Genomic DNA, 13,974 nt, shown 5'->3' with positions numbered 1-13,974 from the left:
GGTACAGCACCGCGTCGAGGCGGTCGTCGGACGCGTCGGCCGGCACCGCGGCGCGGTGCGCCACAGTGGCGCCGACGCCCCGGAGCGCGTCGGAGAGCGCCGGGACGATGCCAGCGCCGAAGCGCGAGTCCTCGTGCAGCAGGACCGCCGCGCGCCAGTGGAAGTTCTCCAGGACGCCCGCGATGGGCGCGGCCTGCGAGGAGTCGTCCGACGCCGTGGCCACGGAGAAGCGCGCGGTCCGCGTCGCGGGGACCGCGGAGAAGGACACGACGGGAACGTGGGCGCGGTCACCGATGCGCGCCACGAACTCGGCCTCGGCGGCCGTCCGCGACCCGTCGATAATGGCCTGCGCCTTGGCGTTCTTGATCAGGTCCACCGCTGCATTGCAAGCGACAGGTCAGTCATGGTCATCTCAGAGTTATAGAGTGTCTGACAGCTGCCAGAGACTGCCGTGACGGCGAGCTCACCGGCGGAAGCGGCGGCGACGGCGTCGCCGGACGAGTCCCGGAAATGCAGCTCCACTTTGGTGGTGGAGTTAGCGTGCGCGGCGTAGTAATCCTCCACCGCCATGCTAATGCTGGTCCGCCACCTCTTCCCGGGTGCAGAGGCCAGGTCAAGTATGACGCCGACATTGACGGCCTCCGCAGCGGCGGCAGCGGTCCGGTGGCCGAGCAGAGCAGCCAGAAGGCAGAGTAGGACGAAGGAAGCGGAGGTGGCGGCGAAACGCGTCTGCATCTCCAAGACGATCGGTTGCTGCTGCTGCTGCTGCTGCCTGTGCCCTTAGGACTGGACCTGGACCTTCTTATACTGGGCGAGGCAGCGGCGAGATTGCGTGTCTCCGTGGCATGCCATGGCAATGCATCGCGCCGCCCCCATCCTTGTTTATTATTCGAATGCTCCCTCGTTGAACGACTATTTGGCAGTGACCAATGGCTTGCTGAGTGAAGTTTATTTACTTTTACAGCGCCCTAGATCTCTCAGACGAACGCGACATGCAGATGAGGTAGCAATTGGAAACACCGGCTAACCACCAGCATCCGATATAGACGAAGCTGAGCAGTGAGCACCCCAAACATTGTTGTATTTTATCTACAAGAGTTACGTCCCAAGTGTGCAACATAGGCCTTGTTTAGTTGGCGTTTTTTTTTTTGGAAATGGTACCGTAGCACTTTCGTTGTTATTTGGCAATTAGTGTTCAATCATAGTCTAATTAGACTTAAAAGATTCATCTCGTGAATTTCGTCTAAACTGTGTAATTAATTTTATTTTTTATTTATATTTAATGCTTCACGCATGTGTCAAAGATTCGATGTGACGGGGAATCTTGAAAAATTTTGCAAAATTTTGGAAACTAAACGTGCACATAGCTAGCGAATGATGTCAAAAGAAAGCTCGAGTCCTCAGGAGTCAGGACTCCAGAGTCCAGAACACAACACGTGGCTAAAAGGTAAGATAGGGATCTGCAGGCCAACATCACGTACGGTGTTACGCATACAACAGTTTGTATCTCTGGAATGCCCTTCATGTGCATCAATGCACAATGCACATCTCACACCGGACATCATAGGTGTCATCTCCTAGAAGAGTGCACGACTTCTTTATCTTGGGTTTGTTTGGCTGCACTTCGATCCACGCAAATTCACGTATATTGAGATGTGAATTGGAGTGGATTAGAGTTTGGCCAAACAAGACCTCAGCCTATCGAGCACGGTTCATAGAATCATGGGATGCTTGAACCACCACACAACACTGTAATTTGGAAAACCGTCATCAAAGTACAAGTTCTGCTAATCATTCAAAAGTGTGTCTTAGACTTCGGATAAATTGGCAGCAACACGACTAACAAACCACTCCAATATGCCCACTACTTCAGTCCACGGATCTTGTTAGGATTGTGCTTAATGTATACGATTTATTTACACTTGCGACTTGAGTTGGATTTGCTGATTAGGGTAGAGTTTGGAGTTCGGACCATACTTTGTGTCATTATTAGGACAAAAATATAAGGAGACACCATGAGTCCATACATAGACCTAGTAGTGTACATCCCTTTCTTCTCCAACTTCCAAACAACTTTGTCTTGGAAATCCTTTACCTGTCATCTGATATAGTGAAGTTAAGGTTCGTTGGAATTCTCACCCCCAATCCTCCTCCTCCCAGCAATCCTGAACAGTGCAACCAGGATCGCTACAGACCGAGAAACGTTTTTGATATGGTAGCTTCAGGGGTATATCTCCTATCCATGTATCCTCCAAGAACAGAATGTTAGCTACATTTCCCAAGATCTCATTTGAATTTACTTTCACTTTTTTGATGCCTAACTAGAATTGTGAGCCTCCCTTGCTGTTATGTTACAGTTCGAGAGGTATTTGTTTTTTATGTATTTGGCACTGAGCAGCTGGCAGCACATGTCATTCTCATCTTCATTGTATAATCTCCAAACCCATTTTAGCAGTAAGACTTCGTTAAAAATTTATGTGTTGATGTTCCCAGACCTCCAAATCCTTGGGCCTACATATATTCTCAAATTTGACCATGTGATATTTGAATCATGTCCCCCCTCCAAAACAGTTTGGATCTAATAGTATCCATTGGTTGATGTGTCCCCACATATAGATGATGGGATGCTACTTAGAGAAGCATTCGTCTGAATCAGTCATTCAGTCTACCCCCTGAGGTCACATTCTTTCCTTTTTCACTGCTGCAGCTTCCTTTTCATTTTCTCAATCACCCATGTTCCTGTCACTTAGGGGATCCCGAGATATTTCGTGGGGAGATAACCCCTTGAGCAGTTTATAATGTTGCAATCCGGACCTCTTTATGTATGATGGCTTCACTCTTATGATAATTGATTTTGAAGCCTGACACCCATTCGAAGCAATTCAACAAAGACTTTAGGTTCCTAATGGACTGATCATCACATCCTGTCATAATAACCATGTCATCAATATACTACAATTGAGTGAAACTCCCTGGGGCCAAATGAGGTAGGACCCCTTGATGAACCCCTTCTGGTTTGCTTTAGCTAATATGTGGTCCAATGCATCGGCAGCCATGTTGAACACTAATGGCGACAAGGGATCACCCTGTTGTAGTCCACCTGTGTCACTAACCACGACAACTAAACTTTCAAGTCAAATTGTCTGACAGTTTCCGCCCAAAATATAATCTAGTAGTATTAGACAGTTTGACAGTGCATCAATAGTGGTAATTCTTTTTTTTAATCTCCCAACAAAAAAATAGGAAAAAGTAAAACAAGCAAACAATGTAACAACGAATGGGAGAAAACAATCAATTATTGTAGACCACCTCAGCTACTTGGGTGCAACACTGTCACTACAGTAAAGAAGAGCTAGATTGACTAGAGACACTGTTTATACATCCATCACAAACGGTAAAGGCAGTACAGAAAAAGCAACTATCAAGCAAATATTTTCACTATATTGCCTGGTCTGCTATATAAACTCTATCCTGCGCAGCTAACTCTGATTTTTGCACTTGCAACCTACTACTATCCCTTACCTTAAATTTTCATCATTTGAGCTCGTGTTGTATTCGTTACCAAACAAAAGACTGGAGCAGCACCTCCAGTTGCTAGCGCTTCAGCAGTGTCTCAGTTGGTTTGTTCAAAGCCAAGTGGTTTGTCAGGTAGCTCATGAAAAATGGCGAGCATGATTCTTTGTTCAGGTACTTACATCAGCTTCATCCAGTGACGAAGACAAATAGTTCAAGATGAAATCATCTAGATCTCCTTCTAGAACTGAATCCGGGTCAGATACTTCATAGTTCGTTCGAAGATCTTTGACCATACGGTATGGCTGACAAAACACAACAAGAACAACTATTTACTGATATATGTTGAACACTATACAGGGATGCTCACAGAAATAACAGTAATTTATGATGTTTGCACTTAAGAGATCCATCTCTATTCCATACTATAGTTCATTAGAAAGATTATGACAACAATAATTTGTATAGAAAGATTTATGTTCTCTTTTTTCAAAACTTCACTAGTTAGAAAGATCATGTCAGAAAATTTAGATCAAAACATGTGATTATTGTATCCATAAAGGACCAGAAAGAAATCACTAGTTTGCAGCTTCTTAATTTTTAAAAATCCTGAGATGAGTATGGAAACAAAACAGAAATAGAAAGATTAACTCTATAGACCAGTAGCTTAAAGGGAACACTGAGAACACATATAATGCTACTGAGAGGTCACAGTTTTATCATAACAAGAGTTGATAGTTTAATTTGGTATTCTAAATGGAAAGCTTACATGGAGAACATAAGATCTTATTTGGTTGCCCCAGCTGATTTCGTTGAGTGATTGTGTGTGCTCCGCATTCATCTGTGCTTGGCGGGCAATCTCAAGCTGATCAAGACGAGATTGGAGCACTGCCATTGCGGATGCCTTGTTCATGTGTTGTGATCTGCATTTCTCAATCAGGAGTACAGAACTTTAACATTTATGTTTTTAAAACATTCAACGGTAGAAATAGCATAACGAGCAAAGAATAAACTTGTGAAATGCAAAGGAGAAGACATCAAAATTACCTTTCATTTTGAGATGTTGCACTTATACCAGTTGGAATGTGCACAATTCGAATGGCACTCTCTGTAGTGTTGGCATGCTGACCACCAGGGCCACCAGAACGGAAACGTTCTATCCTAAGATCAGAATCTTTGATCTGGTATCGGCTAGCGGCATCCCCAAGAATAGGTATTACAGCAACAGCTGCAAAGGAAGTGTGCCGCCGCTTTCCACTGTCAAATGGAGAAATTCGCACTAATCTATGGACTCCTACTTCAGCTTTGGCATATCCAAATGCATATTCACCATCAACTTTGATAGTGGCCCTCTGGAAAAAGCAGCTGTTTAAGATCAGTTCCTTTTTTTTTTGTAATCTAAATACTACTCATATTAGAAAATAAATGGTTCAGATGGAATAGATTTTATAGCAAAAAAACTGTATGTTCAGCAACACATACTAGTGAAAAAAACAACCTTGATTCCTGCTACTTCACCAGGCATCTCTTCTACCACAGTGACTGTATATCCTCGTTGCTGGGCCCATGACTTATACATGTTCATGACCATTGCAGCCCAGTCCATGCTCTCGGTGCCACCAGCCCCTGCCTGAACCTGAAACCATCATCATAAGGAATCACCCACTGAAAACCTCATTAGGAAAGCATAAGATGAGCATTGGCACTTCAACTACAAGTGCTCTAGATGGAGCAGTTAGCTGAAAAATTCTTACAAACATAATGAAATTATTGAGGGAGACACAAAATAAACCTCAATGAAGCAAGAACAAGAGTCATTGTCTCCAGAAAGTAACGCATTAAGTTCTTTCTCCTTTGCACTTCTTCTCATATCCGCTAAAGCCCTCATGCTTTCCTGCACAAAACAGTTAAAATAAAAGTTGAAACAGATAGATGGTTTGTACAATGAATGGAAAATGGATCTGTGCTGTATTTCAAGCTTTATATCATGTAATGAGCACTGTACTCACCATCTCAAGTTCATTATCGTTTTCTTCACGTGCAAGCCGTAACATCTCAATGTGTTCAATCAATTCCTGCTCAAATTGGTTCACTGACTTAAGCTTGCCCATGAGCTCACCCTGCTCACGGCTAACCCTCCCAGCAAAAACTGGATCTTCCCAGAGGTCTGGCCTCTCTAACACCACAGCCAATTGTTTCGTTCTGTCAAGTATCCATCCCCACTGAACAAGTAAAAACAATGCTCAATTCAGACAGGATAGAAATGCCCAGTTAGCGAGCATAAACACACTCCGCACATAAGATGTTCGCTGAAGTGCCTGAATGAATCGAGAACCTAAGATGACGGACCATCCTTGCGCAACAATAGAAGGCAATTCGGCAATTTGGCCTACGGAAAAGCACTAAGTATCGGATGTCATGTGAATATTGTACCTTGAGGCGCTTCTTGATGAGCTTGACTGACTGCGCGACGGCGGCGGCATGGCTGCGCCAGTCGCTCTCGGCTTCGGGAAGAATCGTCCACCTCTTGTCGGCAATCGAGTCTACCGTCAGGCCGTCCGCGGTCATCGGAGCCTCCGCCACCGCCTCCGTGGACGGAGAGGAGAACCACCGCACCGGAACGCGGAGGAGAGTGGAGTCGGCGGCGTGGGGGAGGCCATCAGTGGGCCCCAGGAGGGCCACCAAGGCGGTGCCATGGGTGAGGAGGCAGTGAGTAGTTCCTGGCCTCTTGCGGTGGAGGTGGGAGACGAGGCGCGCCGCCGCTGATCTGGTTAAGAGGCGGGAGGCCATTTTCGTGGGCTTGAAACGTGCTCGCCGCCGCTATGTAGCTCGCCTCGCGCACAGGCACAGCCCGTCTAGACAGGACAGCTCCTCGCCATCGCAGCCTTGCACGTGGTCGCCAGTGTAAGTTTGGGAGGAACCAGGTGCCATCTCGGTCTCCTGGGTTGCGTGTTATATACCAGAGGAATCGTCCCTCCACGGTGACAAGTACAACGATATATGATTACAACAATGATTCCTTCAATCTAGGCTAACCTATCATCTATACCGAAGTACGGCTCCGTTTAGATTCTAAAAAATTTTACGTAGTATCCATCACATTGAATCTTGCGGCACATGTATGGAGTACTAAATGTAGACGAAAAAAAACTAATTACACAATTGGGTGAGAAATAGCGAGACGAAACTTTTGAACCTAATTAATCCATAATTAGACACTAATTGCCAAATACAAACAAAAGTGCTACAGTAGCCAAAATCCAAAAAATTTTGGACCTAAATAGGGCCTAATAGGATCTCATCTAGAATACAATGAACCTGATCATACCAGGGCTAACCTATCATATTATCTAACACTCCCCCTCAATCTTAGCCACTTACAATATTAAGATTGACTCTAAACTGTCGTAGCTTCGCAGCGGGAATTTGCTTTGGTGAAGCCATGGGCCAACTGATCGCCTGAGTTAATGAATCTGATGTTGAACAATTTTTGCGCCACTTGTTCTCTAACAAAGTGGAAATCAATCTCTATGTGTTTCGTTCTAGCATGAAACACTGGATTGGCAGACAAGTATTTTGCCCCCAAATTATCACACCACAATCGTGCAGCCCTGAGGTGATCAATCTTGAGCTCGCTCAACAACTTCTGCACCCACATCATCTCAGCCGTGGCATTTGCCAAGGCCTTATACTCAGCTTCGGTGCTAGACCGTGACATGGTCGCTTGCTTCCTGGCTGTCCATGACACTAGATTTTCACCTAGAAACACAGCGAAGCCACCAGTTGATCTGCAGTCATCAGGACACCTCGCCCAATCAGCGTCAAAGAAAGCACTGATCATCATTGATTTTGATCTCTTGATCTTAAGCCCATAATTCAGAGTACCACAAACATACCGCAAGATTCTTTTTACTGCACTCCAGTGTATAGTGGTAGGCGAGTGGAGGTATTGACATACCTTGTTGACAGAGAAGGATATATCTGGTCTTGTTAGAGTTAAATATTGTAATGCCCCAACAAGACTTCTATACCGTGTTGCATCTTCATCTCCAAGCTTTGTACCATCGGTTAAGCTGAGTTTCTCTGAAACAGATAGAGGAGTGTCAACAGCCTTGGCTCGGTTCATTCCAGATCGAGCAAGCAGATCAGCTGCATATCTTCCCTGCGAGAGCAGTAACCCATCTGATAGCTTTTTAACTTCAATACCTAAGAAGTAATGCAAGTCACCTAGGTCCTTCAGTGCAAATTCTCTTTGCAAATCTTTTAGCAGTGCTTCTGTTGCATCTTGTGAGGAGCTTGCTACAATAATATCATCTACATATACCAACACAAAAATGCAGTATTTGCCCCTGTTGTAGTAAAACAACGAAGTATCAGCTTTAGATGGAACAAAACCAAGACTTTCCAATCTCTTGCACAGCCTTGCATACCATGCTCGAGGTGCTTATTTAAGCCCGTAGAGTGCCTTGTCCAACTTGCAAACATAGTTGGGATGAGCTTTATCAGCATAGCCTGGTGGTTGATGCATATACACTTCTTCTTCCAGAATGCCATGAAGGAAATCATTCTGTACATCGAGTTGACGAAGAGACCAACCCCTTGAGACCGCAATGGACAAGATCAGACGTATGGTTGCTGCCTTCACAACTGGACCGAACGTGTCTTCATAGTCAATCCCATACCGTTGTTTGAACCCCTTTGCAACCAAGCGTGCTTTATATCTATCAATTGTGCCATCAGCTCTACGTTTGATCTTATATACCCATTTGCAGCCTATGACATTCTTCCCCTTGGGGGGAGGCACGAGGTGCCATGTCTTGTTGCGTAACAAAGCTTGATGCTCACTAAGTCACTATCCATAGCAGCTACCCAATTTCGGTCACCAAGTGCTTCCTCAACTGTGGTCGGCTCTTCTATAGATGTTTGAGAGCTCATGCACCAGCGTACTATGCCATCAGTACAAATTTTAGGCTGCTGAATTCCATGTTATAGGCGAGTTGTAGGTCTCGGCGTAGGAGATGAAACGGATCCAGTCGCTGTAGAGGACCCCAGCGAGAGGATCTCAGCCGAATTCGGTGTCACGTCGCCATGTAGCTGGCCAGGCGCTGGCTCCTGGTCGGTGGGATCATCGTGCAGTGCTGGGGTTGGTGTGGCCACGCCAATCCCGTCTGAAGGTGCCACAGAGGCTCCAGAGGTGCTCCCCTACGCGCCGTGAGGCGAGGAAGGCGACACTCTCGACCGGACCATGCCTCCTGATCCTGAGGCTGATCTGCCTAAACTCCCTAACGCAGCCGCCATCAGACCAGCTTCGTTTGGAGGGTAGCTCCCTGATGGGGAACACATAAAATGATGATCAGCAGACATTGTTCCTGTTCTTGTTTCAGCAACAACACCACCAGACTTGGGTAACTCATTAGTAGAGGTGGGAGATAACAAATGTTGATCATGTAGATTTGCATCCCTAAAATCCGAGGAGCGGTTTTTGAGTATGTCGGGAAGAAGGGCAAGCTCTGAGCAAAGCCTAGCACCAGCATTTGGGTGAAGTGAAGCAAACGGAAAAACAGTTTCATCAAACACTACATCACGAGAGATGTAGACACGGCCTTCTTTTGGATCAAGACATTTTAAGCCTTTGTGCATATTGCTATAGCCAAGAAAGACACACTACTTGGATCTAAATTGGAGTTTCTTGGAATTGTATGGTCTAAGGTTGGGCCATACGGCACACCCAAAGGTGCGAAAGAAGCTATAGTCAGGCTGGTTCCCAAATAGACGCTCAAAAGGAGTGTGATCGGCGATGACTTTAGAGGGAAGACGGTTGATGATGAACACAACTGTGGCAAAGGCTTCATCCTAGAACTTCAATGGCATGGATGAGTGTGCAAGAAGTGTGAGACCCATCTCAACAATGTGCCTATGTTTGCGTTCCGCTGAACCGTTTTGTTGATGTGCATGAGGGCATGAGACATGACAATCTATGCCTATGCGATTAAAAAAGGAGTGTAGGGCCTGATATTCTCCACCCTAGTCTGTTTGTATGGTACAAATTTTTCAACTAAATTGTCGTTCAATGAGGTTTTGAAAATCACAAAAACACTAGAAGACCTCTTATTTGTGACTCAAGAAATAAACCCAAACATATTTGGTGTGATCATCAATGAAACTCACATAGTAGTTTTTGTGTCCAACAGAACTTGGGGCAGGCCCCCATACATCGGAAAAAACTAAATCTAGAGGATGACTTGACAAACTAGTTGACTTAGGGTAAGGCAATTGGTGACTTTTGCCTTGTTGACATGCATCACAAACCCTAGTCTTATTTGACCCATGAACGAAAGGAAGTTTATGACGGTGCAGAACTTGCTGCACAACACAGGATGATGCATGGCCTAGCCTATGATGCCATAGGGATGCAGAAGGCTTGATGACACCGAGTGCTTGCTTATTTTGGGCTGACTGCAAGGGATACAACCCTCCTTCACATCTGCCTTTGTGAATGACCTTCTTCGTCACCTGCTCCTTGATTGCAAAATAATTGGGATGAAATTCAAGAAACACATTATTGTCTCGAGTGAGATGATTAATGGAACAAAGATTTTTGTGTGCTTGTGGGACATGAAGGATATTTCTTAGATGGAGATTAGGGGAATGCAAACGACTATGACCAACATTAGCGATCTCCATACCTGTCCCGTTGGCAGCATGTACTTGTTCCCCACCGTGATACTTGTCACGGATGATCAACTTTTCTAGTTCTCCAATAATATGGTCGGTGGTGCCTGTGTCCATGTACTAGTTCGTATCCACACCGTATGAACTGGTTGCTACAGATGCACTCTTCTGCGGTGGTCCTATGAAAGACGCATCGAACCTTTTGAAACAACGAATGACGGGGTGCCCTTCCTTGCCACACAACTGGCAAAAGACACCAGGCTGAAAGCGTCCTCCTCCGTGGCCTCCCTTCTGGCCGCCACGGTTGAAGCCACCATGGTTGCCATGGCCGTTGCTGCGACCGCTGTTGTAGGAGTAGTTGCCATGGTCACCGCGGTCACCACGGCCACCCTTGGCAACCATGTTCGCGGAGTACTGCTGTCCGCTGCCGTGGATCTCCAGATGCTGCTCGTGGGCGATGAGTTGAGCATAAAGCTCGTTCACGGTGATGGGCTCCACATGTGTCGACACCGCCGTCACAACCGAGTCAAATTTAGAATCCGACCCGGTTAGTATGTAGGAGACAAGCTCCTCATCCTCTAGTTTTTGCCCTACTGAGGCCATCTCATCCACCAAAGATTTCATTTTAGTGAAATAATCACTTATAGAGGCTATGCCCTTGGACGCAGTGGCCAGCGCCATCCTGGTGCTGATGACATGAGCCCTTGACTGTGATGCATGGAGCGCCTCGATGGCGGCCCAAGCCGACACCGCCGTGGTCACCGTGGTGACCTAAGATCTGATCTCCCACGAGAGAGAGGTGAAGAGGTAGGAGAGGACCTGCTGGTCCTTGGCGACCCACTTCTCATACTCCAGGTTCACAACGGCCAGCTTGCCTTCAACTTTCTTCTCGCTCTTAGCTGCAAGAAACTTCTCTAGCGGTTGACTTGCCAAATCAATGAAGTGCTTCGCCTAAGCACCCCTTAGGGCAGACAGGACCTGCGCCTGCCACATGGTATGGTTGCTCATGGTTAGCTTCTTGGTGACCGGTAGGAGGCCGAGGGAGATGATGGCGAGCGTCGCCGATGCGAACGCCATGATCGAACTCTGTTAGGAAGATGGCTCTGGTACCATGTAAGTTTGGGAGGAACCAGGTGCCATCTCGGTCTCCTGGGTTGCGTGTTATATACCAGAGGAATCACCCCTCCGTGGTGGCAAGTACAACAATATATGGTTACAACAATGATCCCTTCAATCTAGGCTAACCTGCCATCTATACCGAACTAATAGGATCTCATCTAGAATACAATGAACCTGGTCATACCAGGGCAAACCTATCATATCATCTAACAGGCAGCACCACTGCTCGTGATGCAGCCGCCGTAATCTTGCTTGGAACAGTCGGTGGGGCCACGGGCGAGTCACAATGGCCATCTGGGATGGACTCAGATTCGATGCCTTCCCTCTAGGAAGTCACGGCTTACCTTTTGGACCTTGGCTTACCTTTCGGTCATGATTTTGCAGCACATCTTTAGCTTTTCCCATAGAAACAGGCAGGAGCGGCTACCCATTTGCACGCGTGCCGTGCCTGTCTCTCATGCGCTACGCCGCCGCCCACCGACCACCGCCCCAGTCTCCCACGCGCTGCGCCGCCCACTGCCTGGAGGAGACAAGCTGACCTACAACCTCCGCCCGGAAGAGCCAAGCCATGCTACGCCGGTAGCCCAACAACACTAGATCGTAGTCTGACGACAAGATGCCGTCCAGCAGCGCTGCCCCTAAGACAACATCGAGGAGCACCGAGCAAACCAGCGTCCTCTGTAAGGACGCTTTCTAGGAGTGCTGCAGCTACAAGGACATTAGCGAGGAGCACCACCCATGTGAGTTGCTTCACCACCTGGCATCAGAATAGCCCCTCTTCTTAGCTTCCTATCAGATTGTGTCTGAGTCTAATGCTGCTATTTATTCTTTACCAAAATCCATACCAGTCTAGCTAGTATCTATGTTTAGTTTGATAAAAAATGCAAATCTACCATCATGTGCTAGTACTTGTTTGCTATAATTTTTGTTCTTTGTGACAGAATTTGACAAGGAAAATTGGGTTAGATATTGAAAGGCAATGGAAGAACTTGACAAGGGAACACTTGAAGTTGGTTTGAGGTTTCGAAATCTAGACGAGGCTTGCAATTTTGGGTGGCATATGGGGGTCGTACAGGCTTTGATGTGAGAAAAAGATATAGAAATTTAAGCAAATTTGATGGCAAGGTGACTTCGTGCAGATTTGTTTGTGCCAACGAAGGCCATCAAAGGAAAGTGGAAAGAGAGCATGTGACAAAGTGTTTTAGAGCTGAAACAAGAACCGATTGCAAAGCACGAATGACAATTACATTGAACTGAGGGGAAGGAAATTATGAAGTCACTGATGTTGTCCTTGAACACAATCACCTCCTTCACTTGCACCAGAAGTATTCAAGATAGGCAAGGAAGAAATGTGAAAGAAAACCCAAAACTGGAAGCTCAACTTTGATTGAAGTTTATGTCTCATAAATACCACAATTTGGCATATAAAGCTGCCAACTCTCTAGAATGTTGCTTGCTGCTCGACAATGCTCTTGATTGCCTTTGCACACAAGTTGAGGATAAACTTAATGTATCCAAATGTGCTATGAATGAAAAACCAACAAATGAACAAGAAAATGTTGACCCAAATATGAACCAAAGTGATGATTTGCTTAGTGCTGCAAAGTTGAAGAAAAAGGAAGTCCAGTCAAAAAATTCAAAGAGAAAGAGGACTTGGATCGATAAGTTACGACGGGGAAGCGAAGCAAGCAAAATCTGCCATACCACCAAAGTCTATCATACCACCAAAATCCGCTAAACCAAAGAAAAAAAGGAACAAAGGTATGTTGCAAACTTGCAAGCTACATAATGTATGCATGATGTTGTTATTCCAATCGAAACTAATTGGTTGAATTTTTATTAGCAGCCACAAAATAAAAATGATGTTGTACATCCCCAAGTTGAATTGGAAAATGATGGCAGCAACAGAGATGAAGTTCTGGAGTCTCAAGATTACAATGTCATTGGCAGGTTTACTCAGCTCATAATAGCTCCAACTTGTGCCGAAGAAAACCTTCAGTTCTAGTGTGTATAGGCTGGTTAGATAGCATTTTGGACAGGGCTAACTATAGTCTTTTGGGGTCTAATTATAGTCTTTTGTGACTTAGCTGTATATCTAAAATGGCCTATATAATTTCAGTAGAAGCACATGTGCTGGTTCAATAATAGCACAAGTTGTCAGGGAGCAGCGTCAGATCAATTCTTCCAGTGTGTCCGGTTAATGGAGTCAAAGTGCTTTTAATCTTCTTATTCTGTCTGACGCATAGGAACCACACTTCCCAATTTAGCAACCGCCCTATGTTTACTCTCTCCTCTATCAATCGAGGCCCGCATCCCTTTCTTTTCCTCATTCGGAAGCAAGCCGCGCCTAGCTACCCCTCTGTATGCCGCCGTGCGCCCGCTTGCTAACCTTAACACCGTGCTACCATGATTTTTGTCTGTTCTAGCCACCGTGCCTGTGCCACCACATCTGCCTACCATGTCCATGCCTCCCCTTGCCATAGCAATCGCCCACATACACCTCACCCATGCTGAGCCACCGCACACATGTGTTCGCCGTGCCTTCACCACCACGTCATGCTCGCCAGTGTTGCCGGTGCACTTCCTTCTGCTAGCTCGTCGATGGCTAAACTCACCCTGGTGACCTCACTCCTACCATTCTCGACATCCAGGGCTCTCTCCCGGGTGTTT

General features: G+C 46.1%; 1 protein-coding gene across 1 annotated transcript; it reads right to left on the bottom strand.

Moving 5' to 3' along the window:
• Positions 1-2,777: 2,777 nt before the first annotated feature.
• Positions 2,778-6,422, bottom strand: LOC136475046 (peptide chain release factor PrfB2, chloroplastic-like). The gene is made up of 7 exons (XM_066472602.1): positions 5,947-6,422; positions 5,523-5,735; positions 5,306-5,407; positions 5,012-5,149; positions 4,561-4,865; positions 4,283-4,436; positions 2,778-3,818 (listed from the first exon to the last, which is right to left on the bottom strand). Exons 1-7 carry the CDS (start codon positions 6,301-6,303, stop codon positions 3,684-3,686), a joined length of 1,404 nt encoding a protein of 467 aa, XP_066328699.1. The 5' UTR covers positions 6,304-6,422; the 3' UTR covers positions 2,778-3,683.
• Between the last annotated feature and the right edge of the window lie 7,552 nt (positions 6,423-13,974).

The sequence above is a fragment of the Miscanthus floridulus genome, chromosome 8 (assembly GCF_019320115.1).
Source record: "Miscanthus floridulus cultivar M001 chromosome 8, ASM1932011v1, whole genome shotgun sequence".
NCBI lineage: Eukaryota > Viridiplantae > Streptophyta > Magnoliopsida > Poales > Poaceae > Miscanthus > Miscanthus floridulus.
The sequence above is the reverse complement of the archived record's forward strand: the minus strand, read 5'-3'. Positions and strand labels throughout refer to the sequence as shown.

Coding starts and splice junctions, on each gene's coding strand:
- LOC136475046 (XM_066472602.1), bottom strand. CDS start 6,303: ATGGCCTCCCGCCTCTTAACCAGATCAGCGGCGGCGCGCCTCGTCTCC. Junction 5,408..5,522: donor ACGATAATGAACTTGAGATG/GTGAGTACAGTG, acceptor TGTTTTGTGCAG/GAAAGCATGAGGGCTTTAGC. Junction 4,437..4,560: donor GCAACATCTCAAAATGAAAG/GTAATTTTGATG, acceptor TGAGAAATGCAG/ATCACAACACATGAACAAGG.